The sequence below is a fragment of the Suillus discolor genome, assembly GCF_016758755.1.
Source record: "Suillus discolor strain FC423 chromosome Unknown F5147scaffold_37, whole genome shotgun sequence".
NCBI lineage: Eukaryota > Fungi > Basidiomycota > Agaricomycetes > Boletales > Suillaceae > Suillus > Suillus discolor.
In genome coordinates, this window is record NW_024541284.1 from 291,246 (window position 1) to 316,819 (window position 25,574).

Sequence of the window (25,574 nt, forward strand, 5' to 3'; positions counted from 1 at the left end):
GTTTACCTCGATCCACAGCAGGATCCGTGCACTCATGGACATGGGTTTTATGCTACCAACTGGTAATTCTCCTTTACCTTGGGCGAAACTATTGATTTAGGCTTACCATGGAAAAGAACCCATTTTTTGGGTATGAAAAACCACCATCACTTCCAGGTCCAACAATGATGGAATTGCCCCACAAAGAGTACAACGACCATAATATTATATAACAATGCTACAGTATGTCTTCTCCTATATTCTCAAGGTCATCAGGATTAGCTAAGAAAGACAGTCAGTTCGTTTTAAAAGTGTATGCATTGGACATACTTGAAAAGGGAGAGGGGGTGTCCCATGCAATCTGACGAGGAGAGATAGCACACGTTCCATTTGGTGCGTATTCCTCTAAGATCATTGCCCAATAGTTTTCCTCCAGCCAACGCAGTCTGTATTTTTGGTACAGCTCTCCCAGTTTTGAGCAATTCAATTCTGCAAGTCTGAGTTGTTCCTTGAGCTCAGTCATGAACTCTTCGCATTGTTCACAGTTGTGCTTCGGCAGATTTTTGTTTTCCACTGAGGGGTTCTTGTCGACATGCACCTCGCTGTCATATGGTCAGCATTGAGACTGATCGATGATGTTGCTCATTCACCTTATACTGGCGATTTCCGCAGGCTCGCCTCTTTCATCGACCTTGTTCGCTAACTCAATCCTGACGGAGAATTAGCACGTCCTGCTGTAAGTGGCTCACCAGACTCACCGGAGGTTCAAACTAATAATACATCCAGATACATTGAAGGTCTGACTCTGATTTGAAGTTTGTGACATATTTGGGTTGGACTTAGTGGTAAATATGAATGGCAATGTCTGTCTGGTCAGGAGGCTTTTATCTCTGGTAATTTTTAGCGCTTGCTTTGAACTGTCCTATTAATTGCCATTGATTAGATGAAAGGGTGTTCGGTCCTGGTTGCATAGCTCCCAGGATTGCGGCCAGTGCTTAGCGGCCAGCACCGCAGCAGTCCTTAGCGTCCAGTCACCTTGGTCTTTGCTTGGCGGCCATCAGGTACACCGCTTCCCTGGAATCCCACACGGCAATGCTGGAGATAAAAAGCTGGGTCCCAGTATCCGCATAGATTAAGTTACTTTTCAATCCTTACTGGTTCTCATGACCACTGAAGATACTATCTCCAATATCCCGAGCAAATGCACTGTGTCAGCCCTGCAATTGGGACCTTCGCAAAAAAGCATAAGCTGTTCAAGTTTAACACCAATTTTGTAAGCTCACCTTATCGCACAGCTCTACCTTTGATCCTCTCATATCCCACGGGCGTCACTTTGGTCGAACAGTATTTGCACTGTGTAACTACCCCTCTCTACTCACCAATGGTATCCTTAGATTAGAACAAATGGAAGATACTCCTCTGGAGAACTTCTTTGCTGAGTGAAAAAAACATCATCCTTATTTACTAGTCTGTTGACTGACGTGTTTGGCAGAGAACGACGTGAACATTGTGTCTTTGAACAACTTTTAGAATCTTATCCTGGCCTTTTAGAGCGCTTACAAAATGGGTCTGAAGAAGAAATTCTCCACATTGGAGAGCTAGTGCGTTGTTTCTTGCTTGGCCAGAGTTCACACTGATGAGTCACAGATTGGTAAAGGAGCTGCAGGTGCGAGAGGCGATGTCACAAAAACCCTGAAGTCTGCCATTCTTGATTGGATTTCCCCACAAGGGGCAGCAATCCAGCCCCCTTTGCACAGGAACTCAAAGATTGATCGCGGATTCAACCACGAGCTTACCGGATCACTGCTTTGTCCCGCTGGGTTGGACTGGAACAATACAGAGTATGTTCTCATTCTCATTTTCCAGGTGTCTGCAGTCCTGAAAACTCTAAACAGAATGAGAGAGAACCTTCAGAGCGGCGAATTGTCAGGTGTGCGGAGATCAATGGCCTATTTTTTTGTTCGCCCACTATACATATGATACAGAAGACCCATGGTGTGGGCTTCTTAGGAGCTGCTTGCTGGTATGCGTAAGTGGGAATACATTTCTCCGTAGTTCTTCACTATATTCATTGATGTCAGGCTTACAAGCACGTCTTTACATCCCCGAGTTCAGTCGACAAAGAACCAAAAGCCACATGGTCCGGAAATGCTCGTCTCCATGGGATAAATTCGGTCACCATTGCTTCTATTGCATATGTTGCAACTCAGGTTCAGTTGATTCCATATACTAATGACTAAGTGTTTTGATATACTGTACAACTGAAGGTTTGATTCGCCCTAAGCTCCTCCTCGGTGTTCTCATGGACCGACACTACTATGGACTCAGAGACCTTTTACCATAGCCTCCTTGACCTTTTCGAGGAGCTGCTGACATGGTGGAATCGGTATTGTCATCATTCTTTATCATTTCGCTGAAACTCATATATTGCTATGTATACAGTCAGGTCTTCCCTACTTCCTCTGCTGCCAAACGATCAGTTAGCAGCTAACAGTGCCTTATCAAAAATCCGACTTAAGCACCTTGCGACCAAACAGGCGGCAGTTCTGAACACAGTCTCTTCGTAGTCCTTATGTCCTCATGTGGTAAATACAAATATCATCTAATACTAGCATCTTGTGACTAATGGAATGAAGTTAGTATGTTGAAGTGATTACAACACTGGCCTCCAGAAAATCTCAAATGACAAAATACCTGAAACCCTGTTGTCAAATAATAATATGTTCTCAGGATATAGCATAATGGTCTCCTATGCAATACTGATCCATGTGAGCATGTCCTGCAAGATAACTGACCTGTAGCTGAACTCTGCTTGAGCTGGGATCATCGAGTAGCTGAGATGGAAGGTGATGACCAAGCCTCGACTACCAGCTGGAGGATGACATGATGTTGTCATCACTCCACATCCTTGGATCAAAGGCAAAAACAGCCTAGTCTTCAAAGACTGTATCTAGTGCCAGCACTTATTCAGATTTTATGAGGAATAAAATATTTCACTCACCTTATATCTAATGACCAAGCCTTGGCAAACAGCTGGAGAATGGCACCATGTTGTCATGGCTCTGCATCCTTGGACCAAAGGTAGCTCAATCAAAAACAGCCTAGTCTTCAAAGACTGTGTCCAGTGCTGGCATTTATTCATAGTTTGCCAGGAATATAATATCTTGCTTGCCTTAAATCTTATGATCATAACTTTCAAACTTTGGAAAGGATCACAGTAGACTGTCATTTGTTACCTGTGTTGTGCACATGGTGCAGTCTGGCATCACAATCACATCGAGATAAAAAGACACTGCATGATAATCACATGACATCCTTGGGACATTGGCAGCTTTGATCCAACACAGTCCAGCCATATAAAGCTTGATCTGACTTAGACATTCAGCTGGAAATTGTGGAGGAAGAAAAAACCATCAAAGGTTACCTAGGGCAGGCAACATTGTAGTACATTACAACTAATACACAACTGGATGACTGGTGGTGACTTTTAATGGCTCAATATTCCCTTGTCACAGCTGGTAGGTGTTGCAATCTGTCCCATTATGATGTTAAGCTGGCAAGTGGTTGCAGCAAGACTGTCACCAATATGCATTTGGTAGGTTATATCCAACTTAGTCCAGGTATCTAAAGCTTTCTCATTTGGAGTACAATTATGACATATTTTATACACATTTTACTTTAGATAATGCTTTGTCAATTTTTATCTTTTTCGTGTCAGTTCCCTGATGTTCAAGATCACCTGATCCTCCTTACCCTGAACCCAATGGTCTTTGATGATGAATTCTTTATCATCCAAAGAGACCAAGTAACAAACAGCCCCGCTGAAGGTTCAATGATGCAGCGAGGCACAAACAATGCTCCTGACTGTATCTATAAATGTTGTAAGGTCGTGCGTTGCCTAGTCTGCTATACTTGAGACGACAAGTGTGTTCGACCCTAAAGGGGAAGTGAGTGCAGCAAGGATCTAGTAGTAGGTGCCGAAGGTGCTACTGGTTGGCAAATGCGAAGCGCAGGAAAGCGCAGGTGCACGCGAGGCGCAAGAATGCACGTGTGTGTATGCGGAAACAAGAGAGAGTAAGAGTGAGTTTGCTTAAGTGATGATTAGACACTAGACAAGAGGTGAGAGATGCAAGCTGAGAGATGTTATATGCGAGGTGCCAAGGAATAGATTTCAACTATGCTCTGCTGGGTAGTAAATGGGTATTGTTCTGGTTCAGTCCTCTGTTGTTTTTTTTTTCTAGTATATACTGCTGGTACTTATATATGGTGCCTAAGCGCTGTCATGCAGAGCCGAAGCGCTACCGAGCAAGGTATGTAAAGATATATGTAAGTAAGGGTCCATGATAAAAATCAAGGTGGAACAATATACAAATAAGGGGAATGGAAATATACGCACTAGAGAGCTTGGTGGACAGTGGATGGATGCTTCTGGATGGCTGGTGCTATAGGGCGCTCAAGTGTGGGAAAGTGCGCGTGCATATACATCGTGAAGCACTGGAAAGGCACATGCACGAGTTGCGCGGGAAAGCTGCACCTCATGTAGGAATAGCTGTGGATAGCATACAGAGTGATGCTACAAGTTCATGCCATGTACTCCCTAGTGAAAACTGCGATATTGCACAATGAGAGGCACGAGTCTCTACACCACAACTAACAAGGCCACGACTTGCAAACAGGATCCTTGTGATCGTGTAGATTGTGTCCCTGACACAAATCTTGCCACACGGTTCAGGTGACTGAGCTGAATACATGAATTGTGAAGGATGGGGTGTAGCAGAATAGATACTGTCAGGTTCCTCAGGCGCTTGGGATGCGAGGTTGAGAAGGGGGGCGCTGGAGATTGCAGTGGCTTGTACCAGGGGGGGATCCTCCAGATTCTTCATAGAAACATATGTACCATGGTCAGCACATAACTCTGAGTCTGACTTGGGCTCAGGCTCCGTGTCGGGAGATATCGACTCGATGACAGCACTTGGTGCGCCCTCGAAATCATCGCATGGTGGATTAGGGGGCTCAGACATGGCTGCAGCCATGATGTGATCTGCAGGTTGCCATTTGGCAGGGAGGTTCTTGATCGGACGATAGCCGTTGGTGTGGTGTTGGGGAGGGGAACTGTGTTTTGTGAAGGAGACTGTCAAGTCATATCCTATGCACTCAAGGCTGCCGAAACGAAGGACAGCAATAATGTGAGCGAGTATGCTTGGTTTTTGGTAGATATTGAAGGCAGGGGACACGACACCACCAGCATGATCATAGAAAAGGACTCTGAGCTCCCAATACTCGTTGGTGAGTGATAGTACAAGCGCAAAGCACCTCCAGGGCTGCTCACTCAGCATGAGGTATGCATGAGTATCAGCAGCTTTCACGAGTTGCAGCGCAGGTTGATATGAACTGTGTGTCAGCTCAGCCGATACCCTGATATTTCCCCAATTTGCCGTGATCTCATCTGATAAGAGGAGATCAGGTTTCCGCTTCACCTCACTACCAGGTAATGGTTTATGTGCGTGGGCCGCAGTCCATGTGCGCATCGCAGTGGGGTTGGCTAGTAGTTTGGGCTCTGCCTTCGCTAAGCAGATAGCAAAGCATTGAAAAATGATGAGAAAATCTCTTTGTGAGTTGGTTTTGTGGCTTTGCCAATCTCTGCATTGTCCTCCGAATCTAGGCTTTCGGATGGTTGAGAGTGAGTTGTTGATTCAGATTTGTTTGTGGGAGCAAGAGTTGGAAGGTTCCAGTTCCATAGTTGCGCATCAGCATCATACAATGGCACCAGATCGTCTGGTGAATTTTTGCTGAATTTGCTTTGGTACATTCATTGTGATGAAGGATGTTTTTGAGTGGGATCTGGAGCATAGACAAATCCAGGAGAGGTATGCTGAAAGGCTGAAAGATATGAGAGAGGATGTGTCCCAGCGATTGCGACTCAGATGGTTCATCTTCCTGTGTAACTAAACAATTCAGTTCCTCGGCCATGTACTTGTTCATTGTAAGGGCATCACCTGAGACAGCGGCAGGGAGTGAGACCAATGACGACAACTTTATTCCATAGCTGCCCGTCCTGAAAAAAAACTGAGGTGGCATTTGTTCGGTATACTCTAAGCTATAATATGACAATGGTGGGAGCAACAAGATGCCCTTATCACACATCACTACATCCATCAATGCTCGTTGTACTAAGAATATAACAGAAAGAAGCTTGTTGGCAACCAATAGCATGAAAGTTAAAAATACAGGCAGGAAGTTACATAGAGAGCGGAAAGAATGTGTTCTTGTCCCAAAATTTATTTACCCAAAACTCTGATGTGTGCTCCATGCTGTTCTGTGAGGTAAACCGGCTGTCTGCACTGGCTCCAAAGCAAGGAATGAGATTAACAGGAGCCTTGATCTGTGTCAGTGGTACAATATCACCCACTAACATACCATTGGAACATTTTGCCCTTCTGATTGAGTGCAACTGCATGGCAGGATCACGGGCACTTGTCGTACCATCAAAGCGGTACACATAGACAAGTAAACGGTCCTTCCATGACCAATCTGTGTTAATTCTTCCAACTGGACGCATGATAAGCCTAATTTGACCAATTGTGTGACCTGAAAGATAATAGTGAGAAAGTATCCAGCACGATAGAAGGTTGTAACATACCACGAAGACCATGAGCAGGCCAAAGGCACCCTAACTCATTGTTCACAATAACTGAGTCGTACCTACCAGAGTTCCAGACATCAGAAGGCGGCACACAATTCAGGGTCTGCGTGGGCCATATGATGCTACTGTCATGAAACTCTGTGTCCTGTAGTCGAAGTTTGAACCAGATTTGAATTTTATCAAATGGCAGGGAAGCAGTAGGTCCAGCCCTCCTGGCTCCCCCAATTGTGTGGACATGATTCTGTCCGTGGGTAGCTTTGCGACAAAGAAAATCAGCAATGGCCGGCCATAAGTCAGGAAGGCCGAATTTGATAGCAGCATTGTTGATGGAGATGGATCTGATGGATGGGGAATATGTGAGATGAAAGGCCATGTGTCCGATAATGAATGTGCGCAATGGTAGAGGGACAGTCCCAACCTCCTTATGCTGGAGGATCTTCGCAATCGCGAAGTAATTGGTGATTGGGCGCAAATGTCCAGGACATTTTATAGTGGCCATAAATTCCGTGGGGAGGTCATCATCATCATCCGCATCAAAGTCAACATCATCACCAATATCGTCATCCTGTAGCCCCGAGCTTGCCAGACCATCCACAAGACTCATTGCAAGGTCAAAGCGACGGCACTTATCAACCCAGTTGAGATGTTGACAAATCTGAGGATCATATTTATTGTTGTTGCTTGATCACGCAGGGTCTTTAATCTCCGTAATGTGCGCATGCTCTGTTGTATCTGCAGTCCATTGCATGGCAACACCAGTGTTGCGGATGCTGGGGACTATACTCTGCATGAGCTCCAATTTGGCAATGTACCAATTATCGATAACTGTGTTCTTGTTGCCTCGACAAAATCCTCCAGCTGTAATTGCATATTTATTGGCATGAAACTCATTGAGGGCTCCAGAAATGCACTTGATGTTGTCTTCATTAATATGCGGTGACTGGATGAGATACCGAAATTCCATCAATGCTCGGACAGCAGTGATCACAGCACTAGGTGCTGCATCCGCACTGACTGCAACAATCGAACACTGAATGTCACGTTGAGTTCAACCTGTAACCTGTTTTAGCTTGGAGATACCACCGTCAAAATGACGAAAGCCAGTGATGGGCTGCAACACAGAAAACCGGAAATCAATTTCCATATCCCCAACTGCACAAATAATCCACTTGACATCGTGATCGTAAAATTCTTGGTGAATGAGATGCAGAAATTCTGGAGTGAAGAAATGAGACAGTTCACCAAGGGTCCAGTCCTGCCAGAAAGGTTTAGAGACGCTGTTCAAGCAAAATTTCTGCGCTTTACGAAAGAAGGCTTCAATATTGTTGGGATCCACCATTGTTTGAACAACAGCCAGCTGTGCAAGTGTGGTTGATTTCGTGCGAGGTTCATGACAGAAAGGGTCTCCGAACTGCTTGAACATGGCCATGGTGACTGGAGATGTTTTCCCACCGACAGTAGCTAGCATCATAGCTTCTGGAGTGTCAACAATATAGCTTGCAAGGGGGGTAAAACAATAGTGGCTATGTCCAACAGGGTCTGATAACATGACTCCCTCATGTGCAGCCTGCTTGAGCGGACACAGGACAATATCTAGACATTCATGAATTAAGCGATCCTCGAGTACACCTCGCATGTGTTTATTCTTATGTATAAATTTGGGTATGGGGAGTAAGGTGGTGAGTACAAAGGTGTTGGATGATGTCTTGAGTCGTGTGAACATGTTGATATTTGCAAGGCTGATGAGAAGCGGGTGCGCAACTCTGTCACCCGTCATCGTGGATATATTCATTTTGTTGGATGATAAAATGGTTCCAAGGAGTGTTGTGCCTTTGGGTAGGGCAGACTGTTGAGGAACCAATAAGTTCAGCGACTGGTGCAAAACATGAATATATGCCTGCATATTCCATGTGTCATCGCCTGTCATCCATTCTGAATATACACAGCACAAGTGTTGTGCAGTAGTATAGACCCTGTGAGGCATGAAGTCTAACTGATCATGAAAAAAGGGATGATTCAGAATAGCTGAAATACAGTCCAAGGGATCATGCCAGTACAAAACGACAGGTGATTTGGTGGGATGACTCGTAGAGAGCACTTGGGACATCCAGCGTGGACCACTGGGCAACATTTCTGCTCTACCTCGCAGTTCCTTGGCCGAGGAAAAAGATAATGGAAGACCCTTGATCTTGACAAAAGAATTATCGTCGGAATTGTAATGAGAATGAAACAATTTGCTTACCATCTCAAGTGACAAAAAACTGTCTATCTTCCCCATGCTCAATCCTAAGCGCAGTAACCACGATGTAATCTCCCAGTCCTTCTGGCCACTGAATGGGTAATAGGGATTCTTGGCACGGTACACACTATTCTCATCAGAATTGAATAAGTCAAGGAAGGTGTACCCCTTGCCATATGTCCGAGAAGATTCGGGATAACAGTCGACGAAATCGGCACCATTCGGAAGTAATCCCTCCCCAGAGGCCTGTCCACCACTCTCACCGCTACCTTCAAATAACTCATCTATATCTCTGAATGTGAACTCAACCTCAGCCTGAGGCCCAGCACCGGGAATATTTGGCTCGTCCAAGTCATCTGTATGCATAGAATCGTCAGACAGGTCCTGCAGATGTATTAAATCCTGTAGCCAGGTGCTACATCCCGAGCGAGGCTGGCTCATGTGACGAGCAACAGCAACCTGATCTTTGAAACTGGTTTTACCACATGAAGGACACTGGAAATTGGACATGTCCTCGCAAAGTCCGACACTCGTGAGAAGCCCAATTCATAATCAATAACTTACTCTTTGTTTCTTCAAAATGTCAGCCTCACCAATCAGTCTTAATCTCAGTAATGATATACCATCATCTTCATGCCTGATGTCTTGTACGTGCACACACCCTGTTCAGCAACATCCAAGTTGTCACTTGTGTTGTCACAATTCCAGCGGTATTTCTGACCTGTATGATATAGCCAATGGTATCAGGTCAATGGTAAGTCAATCATATTGTATAGCACTTACTCTCACTAACATGGTACTTACAGTCAATCAACAACACCAATGAACTTGAAGCCAACCTCGTCATGGACCTAGCAAGGGTGAGGTGGGACATATTTAGGGCGGAGAAGGCACTAGCGGATTGTGTAGTGCAAGAACGCGAAATCATGGCGAATCTTTCCAAGCACCAGTCTGATGTTTTGAAGAAAAAGCTCGACAAGGCAGATATAGGATTAGGGTATATGTGAATTACATTCAAAAAATATGGTCTTTCTCACCATTCACTTGCGCCATGCAGTTTGCAAGGTAAGTCATTAGTGCTGCCAGAGTCCAGTTCTGAACTTTGGTTCGGACCTGAACACTTCCGAACCGGACCATGTGTTCGGTCCAGGGTTTGGCATACTGTAAGGACCGAACACATTATTATGTTTGGCGTTCGGCTGATGCCTGAAACGTGCAAATGCATTCTGAATGTGTCCAAACTGTTCTTAAATCTGAAGTTCTTTGTATGATCCACTCGACCCCCTTAAGCTTATTGCTAGCCATCTACTAACAATATATTCTCTGATCTTCTGGCAACAAGCATGGCAATTGCCAGTCCTGGGAATATTGACCTTGGGACGACCAAGACCGGCTCTGACTTCACGACCCAAACACTCAACACATTTCCATTATGTAATCTATTTGCATAATTTCCTAGCAGCACCCCGTACATGTCTCGCACCTCTCCTTCAGTCCTGTCAGTCTCGTTCTCACCAGATGGTACTCGCATTGCGTGACTGCGTCTGATTCATCGGATAACACTGTGCGGCTTATGAAAGTGCCGCCATCCCCCAAGTCCACAGAGCTGGATCCATCTGCATCTCCATTGCATCGAAGTACCGCTTGATTAACAGACGTCCACCTATTCAGGCCCCTCAAATACCACCAGGCTTTTTCGACAACACCCAAGTGAGTCCTCTACCTTATTTCACCAGCTCTGTTTCTGACCTTTCTCAGCTCTCGTCGTCACAAACTCAGCCTACCACTACCACACCTGCTCAAGGTACCAGCGCTGGCGCAACAGGTGCAACAACCATGCAGCCACCACCCATCCCATTGTGGGCTCGTTTTGTTTTGTTTCTCTGCTGTGCATCTCCTCCGCACACCAATGGTCATTAATACAGGAGCAGCATGTGTACTACAATCATCCGCCATTCCATCAATCATGTTTCCTCGTCGTGAGACTCATACAGTGCATCAAACTCGATCGTGCTAATTGTCACGAGGGCACCATTCTACTTGCAGAGGATAAAAGCTGGGACAGCCCACGTTCCTCTCATCAAACTTCCACAATACTATTGCCGACTTGTTAGCTACTATGTGATATTTCAGGTGATATCTACAGTGAAAACCTTGTTGTGCTGTTTGTTGGCCGCAGCCTGGGACTCACATAGGTTTACCCCGCGTCTGTTTTTATAGCCTAATCATGTTTCCATTGGTCGGCATTATTCAGCTGGCGTACCTTGGCACAGTAATACATGGATGCTTCATAAGCATACCTTTATGTGCAAGAATTTATATGCATTTGGGGGTTTGAACGCGTTCTGAACTCGAACCGAATGCTTGTGAACGCGTTCGCAAGGGTCCAGTCCAGCGTTCGCCCTCCTTGCCTGAACCGGACCCAAGGTTCAGTTTGAGGTTCAACAAAACACCCTCAAGAACTGAACCGAACCAGACCGCAGCAGCACTATAAGTCATATCTGTTCACATTCACCACTGCAAACTTCATGTCCTATCACAGAACAATCCAGCCGTCGCATATCAGTAATTTTAGATTGATGACTCGAGCTATTCTTATTTTTTGTGTTCAAGTTCAGCGCGCACATTAGTAGTAGTAGTATGTACGACTCGGATACTACTACTATATATTTGTATTTCATTGAATATAATGTTTGTATTGTAATTGGAGATTACAGCCGAGCCTGCTACTAGTACTACTACACTTTGAAAAGATTGAGGCCGTTGAACTGGAAATCACTGAATTTATTTTGAATAGTCTGACCCGGTTGTGAGCTCTGTGACCACTTTGGCGTCTGGGGCTGTACGTTCTGTGAGCTCTGTCGCCACTTTGGGTGGCTGTGGGAAACTGTCGAAAATTACCATATCTGTGAACAAATTTCTAGTTTGCAGATGCAGCTTTGTACAGAGCGACACTGTGAGTTTACTGATGGATGGCCTCACCCAAATTCTAGTCTGCAAGTCTTCCACATTCCTTAAATTCATCATCCTGCAAGCGTGCTCGTCACGTCATCCTCTTCTCTTACTAAGGTTCACTTGGTTTGGCATACATCTACAGGGCCATCATCTAAAGCAGCCCCACAGGCTGTTTTTTTATGTCCTCGGTGCGGCGATTTAAAAATTACAAATACAATTAGAAATCATCATAACAGCCTAATCCATTCGACTTGTCTTCTGTAATACGGTAGTGACCTCACCGGTCCACGCATCATGGTCACGGTGTTCACGACATGTGAACTTATTGCGCAATTGTCGAGCACCTTAACTCAAGATGGTGATATCTACTCCAGTTTCGTGGAAACGTAGATGGCGACGATTTAGCCAGCAAAAAAAGAACCCTGTTGCGAGTCCGAACATTAGGACGCGTTATGTGCTGTAGTAAGATTTAATTATTTCTTATTCTTTCTCGTCCTCGGTCCCCCGATTTTGAAATTAAGACACTAACGGATATCACCACTGGTCCACATCACGGTGTTTACAACATGTGCACTTATTGCGCAAATATCGAGCACCCTTAAAGTATCTGCCTGCAAGGCGCTGATATCTTGTGTTCATGTTTCCCTCCTCATCTACAGGAATGTCTACTACCTGGTGGTCGCGATTAAGCAAGAAACAGGAACAGGACCGTGCCTCTGAGTCACAGTCCACCGAAAAGGATCAGAGGATTCAAAAGGAATCAGACGACGATCCTGACCTTGATCCTGGAGAACTGACCTTTGAAGAATGTGAGGTTGCTAGCTATTCTTTCAACTTGCTCATCTAACGTCATTCAGATACCGCCGGAGGCCTCGGTCGTCACCTTGGTGTGACTTCTTGCACTCTCCTTATCGTTGGACGGATTATCGGCACCGGTATATTCTCAACACCATCCTCCATCCTCTCCAGCGTGAGGTCAGTTGGCGCCTGCTTCTTGCTCTGGGTCCTCGGGTTCTTGCTTAGCTTCTGTGGCCTCTTCATATGGCTCGAGTTCGGCACTATGTTCCCTCGCAGTGGTGGAGAGAAAGTATACCTTGAGGCCGTCTACAAAAAGCCCAAGTACCTCGCCACCGCAGTATTTGCTGTCAACTCTATATTGCTTGGATTCACTGCAAGCAGTTGTATTGTCAGTGATCTCTTGTTTCGGATAGACATTCGGTGTTAAAATTTAACTGCTTCTTTAAGGTTTTCGCCAGCCAGTGCGCATTTTGGATCTTAATGAAACGATTCAGCTGATATAATGCAGCATCTTGGTTGCTGCTGATCAATCCGTGGATCGCTGGAATGAACGTATTATTGCACTTGGGGGTATGATATCCTACACAATTGACATGTCACGGTTATTTACATGGCCTCTAGTCATCTTCTTTGTAGTTCTTCTACACGGATTGGCTCCAAAGACCGGCGTGCTGATAATGAACGTATGCAACTTTCATTTTGACACCATTATATTCAACATCTTCCTTTCAGCTGCTTTCGATATTCAAGATCGCAATTCTGATATTCGTCGTGATCACAGGCTGGGTAGTTCTCTCTGGAAAAACCAGCGTCGCGGACCCAAACTATAATTTCAGAAACGCGTTCGCAGGGAGCTCCACGAGCAGCAACGACGTGCATCCAACCATATTCCTAGATGCCCATCTACTGACTATATTCTTCACAGTATGCTACCGCTACCTTCAAAGTCCTGATCGCATACGGGGGATGGGCTAGCGTGAACTACGTGATGAACAACGTCCGTAATCCAGTGAGGACGCTCAAGATCGCAGGCCCGCTAGGTCTTGGTATATGTGCCTTTTTGTACTTGCTTGCAAATGTGGCTTATTTCGCGGCTGCAACCAAAGTAAGAACTCGTTTTGTGTATGCACCACGAACGACATACTGAATGATATCAATAGACGGAGATCGATGAGTCTGGTGTTGCTGTTGCCTCTTTGTTTTTCGGGAATGTCTTTGGTCCTGCTGCGGAGCGTGCGCTGGCGATTTTCATTGCTCTCAGGTGAGCTCGACATCTTGGCTTCGAGGGTTTCCTGATTTATTGTTATCATGACAGTGCTCTTGGAGTGAGTCTTATATATCTTATATCATGATCTCTGTCTGATGATGGGCCGTAGAACGTTGTTACTGTGGTAAGTTGAGGGATGCTATTTAAATGTATGACGCAAGAACTTTTCATCTAGACTTTTGGTGCGGCACGAGTGAACCAGGGTCCGTCATACTAAACATCGTAGTCCTACATAGCTTATGCTTCGATCACAGAGCTCGCAAAGGAAGGGATACCCTTACCATTCGGAAACAAATTCTGGGCTTCAAATTGGCCCACGGGGAAGTCTCCGCTTCCGGGATTGATCATCCACTTGATACCCTCTGTAAGTACTACCATGGAACTGCATGTTATCCATGAGATTGATTTGAGATTGATTTTCTAGGCGATTACTATCATCGCGCCTCCCCCAAACATTGCATTCCCCTTCATTTTGGATATCGAAGGATACCCACAGCAGATTATTAATTTCTTTATTGTCATCGTACGTCTTTCAACTCCTTCTTGATTGTTTCTTACTTCTTGATGCCGCCAGGGTCTGTTCTATCTGAGATGGAAGAAGCCAGATGCTGTTCGGCCATTCAAAGGTGAGCAAACATCTTTCTGTTTGGTACATTAATGCATATGATGCAGTATGGTGGCCTCTCGCCGTATTCTTCTTGGCTGCTTCTGCCTTCCGTGAGTCACCCATCTACAGCTTCAATGCTTTCTTTCTCTAACCAAACCCGTACACAGTCCTCATCGCTCCCTTCATGAGACCAGCCAACGGCGTTGGCGACACCCCACCACTACCATATTACCTGTACGCTTCCTTCAGCAGCGCTTCCCTTATTCTTATTCCTCGCTTATTCTCTAGGTACTGCCTGGTCGGGATCTCCATCATATTAGCAGGCGGGCTGTACTGGGCTGTATGGCGAATCGTTCTGCCCAAGGTATTTGGGTATTCGCTCGTACCGCGGAAGGAGACGTTGGACGATGGGACTGTTGTCACTGTAGTGAGTGTTTGCGTTTTTGATTCTGTTGGTGGTTTTGCTCACGGAACTTACTTCCAAGTTTTCGAATAAAAAAATCGAGTGATTCGGAGATTGATTGGAAGCATGGAGGCACCGGAATACAGGGTCGTCGCCTTGCAGCATTGTGTTGCATTCAAATCCCTCGCGAGAAGTGTATTCGTTAAAACTTAAATCGCTTATAAGTTGCTTATGAGTATGCGACGTGTGCGACCTGTAACATTATTTGGATATCGAAACAGAGCCTTTGGAAAAACTGCTTTTTAGTAATGGTCTCAAATTGGGGCATGATAAAATTCAAGTTTGCAGTTTATCCAAAGTCTATCATAATCGTGCAACTTGCATGTGCGCACAGCTTGATCGGAGCAACAAACATTGGAGACTAGTCGCAGTTCACTTGACTGGGAGCGCTCAGCGCTCACAAGCACTCTCGGCGTCAACGCTCGTGGCAAGCACGTGTTCATCATGGTCGTAGCCGCCTAACCGACTTTCTGTGTACCGCCACACTGCTCTGTCTGTGCCCTTCAGACCCTTCCCAATTTCGCTAGCTTTACTTGGGATCTAATATAGGTATAACTTCTTCATGTCACAAGCATCAGGCACCGACGACACCGAGGATCAGCTCACTCACAACGATGAGCAGCCTCCCCCGCAAATTGACACCGTAGGACCCATCAAAGAGTAAGTTGCAGCTTCCTGGAATCTGACACCCGTCTAATAGCAAGACAGGGAGAAGTCAGATATTGAACCTTTGGCGGAGTTGCCATCAGGGATGTAAGTGTCTTTCTTCCCTGATGGGCGTCTGTGCCATTCCTTAGTACCCGAACTGCAGCTCGAATGCTGGGCCTTCACAGCCGTCAGGACCTTCTCACGTACAAGGAAGCACATCCAATGTTCCACCAGTCGACGATTCAGCTCCGTGAGTCCATGTCAACAATGACGTCAAACATGCTGCTGAATTGTCTCAGCGAGGAGGGAAAGGTCGTGGCGGACAAGGACAAGGACCAGCTAACTCTAAGCGAATTGTAAGCGAAAAACAAGTCAAGCGATCGCAACTGACGATACTGTACACTCAGAGCATATGTCATGAGGCAAGTATTGGACATTCTCCAGGACTCCACGATTGCATCGAAGATTGGAAAGGACAAACGGTCTCGTTTCTGGGGGGTGTACAAACGAGTCGCAGAGGAACATGATGGCGAGTTCCTTGAGCGATACACTACTGACATGGACATTGTCTTGATCTTCGTAAGTTTAGCGTTCTTATCTTTGGCGCATTGAAACTGATGTTTGATCAGTCTGGTCTTTTCTCGGCTGTCAGCACGGGTTTCATCGTCGCGATGGAGTCCAATCTCAGTCCCGACCCCAGCGACACTACGAATTATCTTTTGAAGCAACTCGTGCAGATCGGACTCGGCAACCTTCGCCGAGGCAGGCACCGCTCCCGCAGACCCAGAATCTACATGGTCGCCACCTGCGTCGGCTGTGAAGATCCAGTTGGTCGCATACGCAAGCTTGTCCATGAGCTTGCTTGCTGCATTCGGGGCCGTACTAGGCAAGCAGTGGCTCGGGTACTACAAGTCGAGCAGATATGGCCGCGGCTCGGAGGAGGAACGAGGCAAGCGCAGGCAAGAAAAGTTCGACGGTCTCGTCACATGGTATTTTGATGCTGTCGTGCAATCCTTTCCGGTCTTGCTTCAGATCTCCCTTCTTCTATTTGGAATTGCCCTTGGCGCCAATATGTGGTATGACCAGCTGAGCATCGCTTGGGTCATCATCGCAACGACGATCTTTGGATTTCTGTTCTATTCCCTGACGGTGATGGCATGTTTGGTGTCTCCTGCTTGTCCGTTTCAGACACCAACATCGACGATGTTACGCATGTTGCACATTGACAGTGAGATCAATTTTACCAAATTCTGGTGGTCGTTCCCCGTCTGAATCAACATGGCAGGGGTTCTACGCCCGGTATTCAAACGAACCTCCAGTTGTTTCCAGCAGCTCACAAAGTCGCTGCAAGGTGAGTTGTGTGTTCTTCATGTGGACAGGTTTTGACCGTTCCATGTCAGGCGTGCTGGAACAATTGCTTGACATTTTCAGGTCAAGATGGACCCGATTGTCTGCAGTATTTAGATGTGACAATCTCATCTACTATCACAAAGATACCCAGTGCTCATTTCACTCCTCAGGCCCTGTACGTGCGATCAGCGCATTCGCACAGCGATCTCTTCAGCAGTTAATCACTCGTCTTCATAGCTGGCTGCATTTTGTCCTGCGCTTTTCCACAAAGGTCGTGGACTCAGAAGCACAATTGCTTGGACCGAAATTAGATGTTTCGTCGGGCAATGACCACGACCTCGCTCTTCCTAACATACCTACCAGCAATCTGGAAGCACCCAGTGTCAAGTGGCTGCTCGAGACCTCTACGGATCCTGAAGTATTTCTTGCCGCCGCCAGCCTTGTTCCGCAGGTCGAATGGCCCCTAGATCTCGACGTCTCAGGCGCACTGCATCAGCTGTATGATATTTATATGAGCTGCGTCGGCTTTCATGGACAAATTATGCCGTCGTTGGAGGAAAAGGCCTCAGCTTGTTTAATGGCTATGAGTCATTTATATTGTGGCCGTGTTCTTCAGGCACATCCTGCCGGTGGTGAACTTCTTGGTTTCGAGGAACGAGATTATGTCATGTTTGACCGGATGGCTCTGAGGAGTATGGATCAAGCCGACATGACGGTGCTTAAAACGACTCAGAATCTTTGTCTTCTGCAAGATGAAGATAGCATATTCCCGTGGTTTCCGTTGTATGATTGTCCTGACTCTGTGGCGGAGTGGCTGTCACATTCTCTTCCTTACCACTTTGTCACTGGGCGAGCGAATGAAAACGTGGAAATATTGGCCATGGATGTGATATCAATACTGCTATCATTTCCATCCTCTCCATCGAATCAAATCATAGCCAATTGCGCTCTTCTTGCTTGCGTCATGGTCGGGGTTCAGTTCGACAAGAAGGACATAGTCCGGATTGATAAAAGGTGCCATCGACTCATTTGGTGCTTCTGCTACTAGTATGGCTAACGAAGATATTGTGTAGTTCTGCCCTGCCTCGATTTGCGAATGCCCTTTTGGAGCAGTTCCAAATTACTCTCTGGACACGTTATGGAGGTGATCTCAGCGACGACAGCACAGGTATAACATATCGGGAATCGAACCTCATCACAGCCATTTGTCTTGTGCTTGAGTCTGCCAAAAATTACTATAATCCTTCATTCCTTGCCATGCGGAACCTGGACATGTGCAGGAAGCTTTACTCACGAGTGAGATCATCCGAAAAAAATTCTCCCTTGGAACTGTTGGGTGTTCCGCAAAGTGCACTGCGCTTCACGCTTGCTGCTGCCGGAGTATCTCGGGACCCTGCCGACTTGTGGAATAACCAGTATTTTTGGACAGGTGATGCCCATTCGCCAGAAGACTTCGACTGGCTGGTCGACTGCCTCGAGTACTTGGATCCCAACGACCAGGAAGCAGTATTCGACATCCTTTTACTCCTCCTGGTTGTCATAAAAGTACGCTCCAGCCCTGCTAAACGGCATCAGTTCTTCAAGAGCCTCATCGCCTGCATGGGTAGTCACATGCCTGCCCACTTACGTCATGCTGCTCTTCGCCTTGCCCACAGTGCCCGAGAAGAAATGGTCTCGATCGATGCCATTGATAATGCGGAACTGCGGGATATGATCTTGACCGAGTTCTCCCCCGCTATCCTCACTGCAGTTTGTCCACAACCAGGTGTAACACCCTCCGATGATGATCCTGACTGCTTCTTCCATTATGAACGCGACTTGTGCTATCTCGAACTGCTCTTTGCCCTCGCGAGGAATTCCAACTGGCACCCCCATTTGGTTGAGGATCATATAGATCGATGCATTAGCATTGCTGCACAGCGCTACAGCCTCAGTCTACATGCATTTTACCTAGCTGGCATCCTCCTCCGGATCGCACCTGAACAGTCGTCGGTTGCAATCCTCAATTCTATTACAGGGCAGCAGTGGTGGGACACGATCAGCAATGCATGGTTCCATGCCCCCTATATCGTCAACGACATACACTGTTTCGAGTTCCTTCCTGACCTTGTGGAAGGCACGAAGAGGTATATGCACACTGCTAAGGAACTCGATCTCAAGTCCTTCATCGTATATGTGGATCGTGTTCTTAACGCACCAGAGATGCGAGATGCACAGCAGGGAGAGGGTGAGAGTGTCGCCATTGCTGTGAAAGAGTTGAGGACTGCTGCCAGCGATATGCTTGAGAAGTTGGTTAGCAGTCAAGGAGTTGTTACTAGTCCCTGATCATCACAGTATTTGCGTGTTGTGCTAGCGTCCTGGGACCAGAGGAAGGGATGGAACAATATAACTGGAAGGGAATAAGTACCGCAACTTGAAAGAAATTTGATATCCAATACAAGGACTCGGCTGCCGGCCCTCATTTTGTGTTCATGGAGTTACGAAGGCGTAGGTGCCATTCAATGTATTTACAGTATGACCATGAGCAAAAGGATCTGTTTGCAAGTGGAGCACGGTTCGTGCTAGCGTCAATCCTTGAGCCGTCAGTAAGAGGTTGTAAGTGCTAGACAGATAAATGAAAGACAAAAGGAGGCAGAAAATTCACGCATATTATTAGCAAAGAAATGAAGAGAGTGCGCAGATTTGCCTTCTGCTTCCGTTCTGAAGACCATCAATCAACAACACAGCATGACGTGGTGGACAACATGCCGGCGGTTATGCTCTCTGTTGATAAACCTGTATTCTGATGATCTAGCCAGTCACCAATCCCGTTGGAAGTCTTGCTTCTCATGACATTTTCTGCTTGAATCGATGAACACAATTCATAGTACGTACTGGTGAAACTGATGATTAGCGGCAGACGGGCGAGTGCCAGGGTCTCGGGGTTTCGGGGTCTCCGCCCACGACAGCACGACACGTTGTACTACCATCATCTCTCTAGACAGCTAGTCTTCCATCATCTCTCGAGCGCAGGGCTAGAGTCGAGTCCACTGCCCGCAGCGGGCTCGTATCTGCGGCGGTATTTAAATACCATGCAGGAGGCTGGCTATGCAACTTCCTTTTCCCTGCGGCACTGAAATGATTTGAATCGGTATGCATAGTACCACTTGGTATATTAGTACAGTCAGACTAACCTAGAGCTCGACTGGCAGTACTTCATGTTGCACCATGAGAGTTCTACATAATTCGAGTTGCCATACTATGTAACTTACTAGGTGTAGGGAGTGGTGACTTTGTCAAGTGTCCACAGTTCGCGGTCAAATCACCACTTCCTACACTGATGGAGCAGGATGTAACATGGCAGGGGCTTCAAGCTTTAAGCTTTAAACCTCGATTTCAGATTGTCACCACTCCCTGTATATCATGATGCCGGAGTCCTCCGAGTCGGTTGCGGTAACTTAGAATATAAGACTCGGGCTCTGAATCGTGGTGATGTAATAGGAACATTTGCCATGAGAGAAGAGTCAGATATGATTCTTTCCAAGCTTTAGGTTTTCCCTCCTTTCATCAGCTATTCTCGATGGCCTTCTATTCGACGCCTTGTCTTGAATGTTACGGACAATGCGAACAAGTCAAAGGCGAGCATCGTGGCGACAGCTTCAAGGACGAGCGCACCTGAAGAACGAAAGGTATACGGCGGTAACACCCAATCATGTCCATGAATGATGCAGCGATTCACCTAAATGATCGACTTCTTGCCAATATGGACCTTAGCGAGGAGGGAGGTGCGCATGTTCTGTTTCTACTTTTTGTTTACTGTACGACCTTGTGCCAAAAAGGTCATCACAGATCTTCTATGATTGGTATGTGTCATAGTATTACTTCGCATCCGGATCGCCTCAACAATGTGTCGCCGGTAAATACGCTGATACGGTTACTGTACTTGCGTCATCCGAAGGCACCAAATCGAGCGCTGGCGTATAAAAACAAAGGTCGTTTGGATGTTGCGTTGAACACTTCTGACATCCGATTCACCATGGATTCACTTCACAATAAACGCAGACAAGCAGCCTCAATCACCGAGCCCTCTCTTGGAGCGCCTCCTCCTTCCCTCTCTGGTTCCGTCAACCCTCTGGAGGTATGGGAGGAAGTGGACATATCGTCCACTGACTATGCTCGGAGACGAAGTGAACTTATACAGATGATGGCTGACCTCCGATCCATGGGGTGGGTGTTTGTAGATATGATTATAAGGATATTTCGCTCACGCTACCTCTTACAGTGCCGACGCGCTGATCGACTTACCATCCGTGGTGGTAATTGGTGGTCAATCTGGTTTGTGGTTGGACCATTTCTGCAGCTACAACTATATTCAATCTGATATTTCAGCGGGCAAAAGCTCACTCGTAGAGGCCGTCAGTGGGGTGCGTCAACAGACAGTTCATCCTTTTATCACGTTATTCATATTTTCATTGCTATAAAGATCAACGTCCCAAGAGATAGCGGAACGTGTACAAGGTGACTTTACTAACCACCGTCAGTTATTGCAACAATGCTCATAATACTATGTGCAGATGCCCTATGGAATGTACAATGTCAAGTCATGCCTCATCATGGTCCTGCACTATTACCCTACGTATTGGCTTCGATCGTAACGGCCTAGACCTCCAAAAACCTACTAATGTGCCTTTTGGCAAAACGATCACAGACAAAAGTGATTTTGAAGTCTGGCTGCGTCGTGCTCAGGCAGCTATCTTAAACCCGGATATTTCTTCTTCTTCTTTTCACACAAAAACTGTCGAGGAACTCAGGAACATGAAAAACACACTGAAGTTCTCCCGCAACGTGGTATGCGTCTCGATTGAAGACCCCGATGCGACTGACCTATCATTCTATGATTTACCTGGTAAGTATATTCTCATCTAGACCAAACCGACATAACTGATGCGCAAGGAAGGTTTAATACAAAACGAGGAAGCCGAAATCGTCGCCTTGGTGAAGAACTTGGTGGAACATTACACCAAGAAAGACAACACCATCATATTGACTACAATTCCCATGAGCGGTAGGTGTATGAATTGCAAAATCTTGTTTTACTGAATTGACGGGTTCCATGCCAGACGACATGGAAAATCAACAATCCATGAGTCTCGCCAGGGCCGCAGATCCTGCTGGCAAGAGGACAATTGGCAAGTCACCCACACCGTAGTATAATTCAATCATTAAATGCTCTTCAGGTGTACTTACGAAACCTGACACACTTGGTGTCGGGGCTATCAACCAGCGCCGCAAATGGGTAGAAATCATCGAGGGTCGTTCAGAGGATCACACATTGAGGCACGGTTTTTACTGCGTGCGTCTTCCCGATGACGCCGAACGTGCACAACGCCTGTCTCGTGCTGAATCGCAAAGGCGTGCCACTGAATATTTCGACACGACGTCGCCCTGGAAGGACGTTACTGACCGTCATCGACTTGGAATTCCAGGCTTTGTTTCAGATGTGAGCCAATTGCTCATTCAATTGATCGAAGAAACGTGCGTAGACCTTCTATTTGGGTCGTGATAAAGTACTTACATTGTCTACAGTTTACCGTGCCTTAGAGACGATGTCGACAAGCTATTTGCCAAATGTATCAAGGACATCGACGAATTGCCGCCGCCTCTTGCAAATGATCCGCAAGTTGAGGTGCTAGGACGAGTGAATGCGTTCTGCGATGCCTTTAAGAAGTTTGTGAATGGCAGTCACCAAGACAAAGATCTTGCGCAGCGGAATCGTGCTCTCTACACTACTTTCAAGAGGGACATACGCGGTACTGCCCCCGATTTTAGGCCCTTTAATCAACCGGAAGACTTTGTTCCGCTGGATGATACGGAGGGCAATATGACTCTTTCTGAGCGAGATCCTGGGGTGAAAGTGTTGGGTATATATGACATCCGCAATGTCATTCAGGAGTATGTTTTCGTGTTTTATTCTGGTAGTTGCAGGACAGCTCAACTACTATTCATCAAGGGCGATTGGATGGGAGATTCCGAACAACGTGCCGTATCAGGCCAAAGTAAATCTCATCGCTCAATTTACTAAACTTTGGGTTGCTCCGTCTGAGCGCTGTCTTGCGGGTATCAACGATGTGCTCGATCAAGTGATCAATGCACTCATAAGCACCCATTTTGGACGCTTCAAAGTTCTTCAGGACTACTTTGGGTAAGTTTTGACTCTTTACGATCATTGTCTGTGCTCAAGTTAATTGTGACACCAGAAATCTAATTAGAACCCAGGTCGACATCTGCAAGGCGCGCGCCCAAGTTGCTGTTAGATCGGCTTTGGATCTGGAAACTACTCCGCAATATACTCAAAACGCGCACTACTTCCAAACGCTCCGCGACAAATGGCTGTCACATTATAAAACAGCTCGAAGTAGACCTTCTCAGTACAAGGCTCATCATATTCGGGGGGATAAGGAACCTGGACCACGACCTGAGACGCCCAGCCCCCCCAAAGGCCGCTCAAGTCTCGAGAAAGACTATAAGGAATGGGGGCAGGAATGTTCTTCGCCAATCGGTTCGACACCCTCAGCATTCTCATCAGCTGCATACGCTGTCCCCGCAGAGCCAAAGTCTACTAGTAAGGTTCCTGCTAAACCCCGCACCTCTGCGACTCCACTGGCAGAGACGCCTGAAGACAAAGCTTTGAGAGCTCTTGCAGAAGCGGGGTATACCAATCTTCGAGTCTCAGATCTTGCACGGTTGTTACCTCCCGACTCATTCGAGGAAGAGCTAGTTGTGATGGCTGACGTTCGAGCCTATTATCATGTGGCCTACAAGGTGAGTCTTGTCCATCATCTCCATTTCAACGTGTTAATTGCCCTGAGCACAGCGCATCGTTGACCATATTCCTCTCACGATCGAACATGCTCTCCATCATGCTCTAGCGGGACAACTTTCGCAAAGCCTTCTCACGAGCTTGCTGAGTGATCTTGCGTCTGGGCCTGACTTTTCTGAGCGTATGAACGAGTTGGTCAGCGAAGATCCCTCTATCACTCAGAAACGCATAATGCTCTCGACAAAAAGACAACGTATATTGGACATTCGCCGGAGACTCGTGACCTTCAGCAAAAGTACTTGATCCCCAGGATCTGGAGGAAGTCACGATTATGTTTGTTTGCTGAGCTTTCCAAATTTCTACAGCCACATGACGTCCTATTCAATGACCTCTTTTGTCGTATAAAGTGCTATTTTGGTTTGTGCAGTTGTTGATGTATTGTGCAGTTACGTGCTCGCCTATTGTTGTATTTCCGCGAATGCAGGAATTTGATTCTTTATTCGTATTGGTACATTGCTGCCTAAACATTGTGATGACAAGGAGGCGTCTCCAAGATGGTTTGTCCACTGCCACATCAACTGGATTACAAGTGACTGTGTCCTCCTTCCCATGGTTTAGCGTGTCGAGCTTTAGTACAATGCCATGCCCGTAGGTTCGATGTTCCGACCAAATGCTTGGTTGTTGAATATGATACGGCGGAGCTATGAAGATTTGTGTCAAGGCACAAACCTCAGCGGAGTCCTGTAAGAATATAAGTGAAGGTGGGCCGTGTCTGTCGCGTCACGTTCATCCTGGCCGCACTGGAAGACCGCTTGATAAGAATTGGAGCAGGATATTGGGAGTGCTGTGATATATCAACGTTATGACGCAAGTAAGTATACAACATACAATCACCTTTGCAGCTAGCTCCTGCATGACCGCGCACAAGACTGATACGTACAGATGCGATGTGCTCACCTTGAACCATTAGGGGATGAGCGGAAAGTCGTCAACTGCGCCACTGTGCGTGCGCGTTGATAAGGCCAAGCGAATCGAAAGTCAAGTTTACTTCCTTCTGCGATCTTCGTGTCAAAAATTGTTGTTCGTAATGTGCGCAGGCCAAAATCGACTGGAGCAGGATGATTTCTGTCAAAATGAGGTGATATATATCGTATAGCAGCATGCTGCGATCGACAGGATCGCGGGGCACCACAAGGTCAAAGTGGTACACCGGGAAACGATCTATGACGAATTCACAAGCAAGACGGGCCCACTTGAACATGCCATCAGGTTCATTAGCCAGGGCTGCAAACACCCTGTCCCCCAAATGTGATAGCCCCTCCAGTACCCTCGGATATGTAATCTCCCCAACTTCTGATGAAATGTCTTCCATGGACATCCGTCGATATGCCGAGTTCGTCATCGATGTTGCGAAGCGGGCAAGAAGTAACAATGGTACAATTGTTTTTGGGAGGTCCATAATTTGAGAAACAGCCAGGTTACCAGCAAGAATACGGAGAAGGTGTCTGGTCCAATGCATCTATCACGACCATGACGCACCCTGAATTTGACGCCGAAAGCTTCCCTACGTCAGAAGGCTCCGCCACTGCCGGATAACATCCACTGTGCTCTTAAGCACACAGTCGTTCGCAACTGCACCCGCCAATCCTCTCCTCATCTCCAGAGGATGGCGATGAGCCAGGTCGTGCGCGATGGTGGAAAAAACCTTTTCATGACAGCAGTGGGCTTCTCGATGAGGGTCGAAACAATAAAATGAACCAACCCTCTCTCTCACGTCGTGGAATAGTGTAAGTGATGCTGATTTCCCCTTGCCTGCAGGGCCACTG

The 25,574-nt window shown here is 46.6% G+C and overlaps 8 protein-coding genes across 8 annotated transcripts; 6 read left to right on the forward strand and 2 right to left on the reverse strand.

Annotated features, from left to right (window-relative positions):
* Nucleotides 1-217: 217 nt before the first annotated feature.
* Nucleotides 218-805, reverse strand: F5147DRAFT_775154 (uncharacterized protein; the record flags this gene model as incomplete). The annotated part of the gene is made up of 4 exons (XM_041441677.1): nucleotides 218-261; nucleotides 310-581; nucleotides 630-689; nucleotides 738-805. The coding sequence occupies 4 exons, from the start codon at nucleotides 803-805 to the stop codon at nucleotides 218-220; spliced, it is 444 nt and encodes a 147-aa protein (XP_041291397.1).
* A 479-nt stretch (nucleotides 806-1,284) lies between these two features.
* Nucleotides 1,285-2,470, forward strand: F5147DRAFT_579251 (uncharacterized protein; the record flags this gene model as incomplete). The annotated part of the gene is made up of 7 exons (XM_041431478.1): nucleotides 1,285-1,418; nucleotides 1,472-1,580; nucleotides 1,627-1,824; nucleotides 1,883-2,008; nucleotides 2,061-2,194; nucleotides 2,264-2,365; nucleotides 2,422-2,470. Coding segments are annotated over 7 exons (852 nt in total), but the record flags the coding sequence as incomplete, so codon positions are not given.
* A 3,747-nt stretch (nucleotides 2,471-6,217) lies between these two features.
* F5147DRAFT_746400 (uncharacterized protein) lies at nucleotides 6,218-9,371 on the reverse strand (the record flags this gene model as incomplete). Its single annotated transcript, XM_041439841.1, has 7 exons — nucleotides 6,218-6,567; nucleotides 6,620-7,277; nucleotides 7,377-7,652; nucleotides 7,683-7,979; nucleotides 8,157-8,468; nucleotides 8,520-8,810; nucleotides 8,865-9,371. 7 exons carry the CDS (start codon nucleotides 9,369-9,371, stop codon nucleotides 6,218-6,220), a joined length of 2,691 nt encoding a protein of 896 aa, XP_041291399.1.
* A 123-nt stretch (nucleotides 9,372-9,494) lies between these two features.
* On the forward strand, nucleotides 9,495-10,781 carry F5147DRAFT_838027 (uncharacterized protein; the record flags this gene model as incomplete). The annotated part of the gene is made up of 5 exons (XM_041444118.1): nucleotides 9,495-9,508; nucleotides 9,570-9,615; nucleotides 9,668-9,858; nucleotides 10,442-10,571; nucleotides 10,620-10,781. 5 exons carry the CDS (start codon nucleotides 9,495-9,497, stop codon nucleotides 10,779-10,781), a joined length of 543 nt encoding a protein of 180 aa, XP_041291400.1.
* A 1,696-nt stretch (nucleotides 10,782-12,477) lies between these two features.
* On the forward strand, nucleotides 12,478-15,158 carry F5147DRAFT_805343 (amino acid transporter; the record flags this gene model as incomplete). Its single annotated transcript, XM_041443349.1, has 18 exons — nucleotides 12,478-12,625; nucleotides 12,674-13,002; nucleotides 13,062-13,075; nucleotides 13,123-13,184; nucleotides 13,236-13,297; nucleotides 13,347-13,487; nucleotides 13,540-13,719; nucleotides 13,775-13,875; nucleotides 13,930-13,939; nucleotides 13,991-14,005; nucleotides 14,057-14,084; nucleotides 14,136-14,245; nucleotides 14,306-14,404; nucleotides 14,456-14,507; nucleotides 14,554-14,598; nucleotides 14,656-14,722; nucleotides 14,777-14,915; nucleotides 14,974-15,158. The coding sequence occupies 18 exons, from the start codon at nucleotides 12,478-12,480 to the stop codon at nucleotides 14,995-14,997; spliced, it is 1,626 nt and encodes a 541-aa protein (XP_041291401.1). The 3' UTR covers nucleotides 14,998-15,158.
* A 54-nt stretch (nucleotides 15,159-15,212) lies between these two features.
* On the forward strand, nucleotides 15,213-16,955 carry F5147DRAFT_238869 (uncharacterized protein). Its single transcript, XM_041428780.1, has 6 exons — nucleotides 15,213-15,611; nucleotides 15,660-15,704; nucleotides 15,763-15,849; nucleotides 15,899-15,955; nucleotides 16,007-16,178; nucleotides 16,229-16,955. The coding sequence occupies exons 1-6, from the start codon at nucleotides 15,514-15,516 to the stop codon at nucleotides 16,595-16,597; spliced, it is 828 nt and encodes a 275-aa protein (XP_041291402.1). The 5' UTR covers nucleotides 15,213-15,513; the 3' UTR covers nucleotides 16,598-16,955.
* An 880-nt stretch (nucleotides 16,956-17,835) lies between these two features.
* On the forward strand, nucleotides 17,836-19,468 carry F5147DRAFT_702191 (uncharacterized protein). Its single transcript, XM_041437774.1, has 2 exons — nucleotides 17,836-17,963; nucleotides 18,023-19,468. The coding sequence occupies exons 1-2, from the start codon at nucleotides 17,914-17,916 to the stop codon at nucleotides 19,272-19,274; spliced, it is 1,302 nt and encodes a 433-aa protein (XP_041291403.1). The 5' UTR covers nucleotides 17,836-17,913; the 3' UTR covers nucleotides 19,275-19,468.
* Nucleotides 19,469-20,917: 1,449 nt separating this feature from the next.
* F5147DRAFT_753955 (P-loop containing nucleoside triphosphate hydrolase protein) lies at nucleotides 20,918-24,232 on the forward strand. The gene is made up of 12 exons (XM_041440266.1): nucleotides 20,918-21,155; nucleotides 21,211-21,263; nucleotides 21,318-21,352; nucleotides 21,412-21,446; nucleotides 21,503-21,834; nucleotides 21,886-21,993; nucleotides 22,049-22,117; nucleotides 22,166-22,463; nucleotides 22,515-22,880; nucleotides 22,939-23,130; nucleotides 23,186-23,750; nucleotides 23,803-24,232. The coding sequence occupies exons 1-12, from the start codon at nucleotides 20,965-20,967 to the stop codon at nucleotides 24,049-24,051; spliced, it is 2,493 nt and encodes an 830-aa protein (XP_041291404.1). The 5' UTR covers nucleotides 20,918-20,964; the 3' UTR covers nucleotides 24,052-24,232.
* The last annotated feature ends 1,342 nt before the right edge of the window (nucleotides 24,233-25,574 follow it).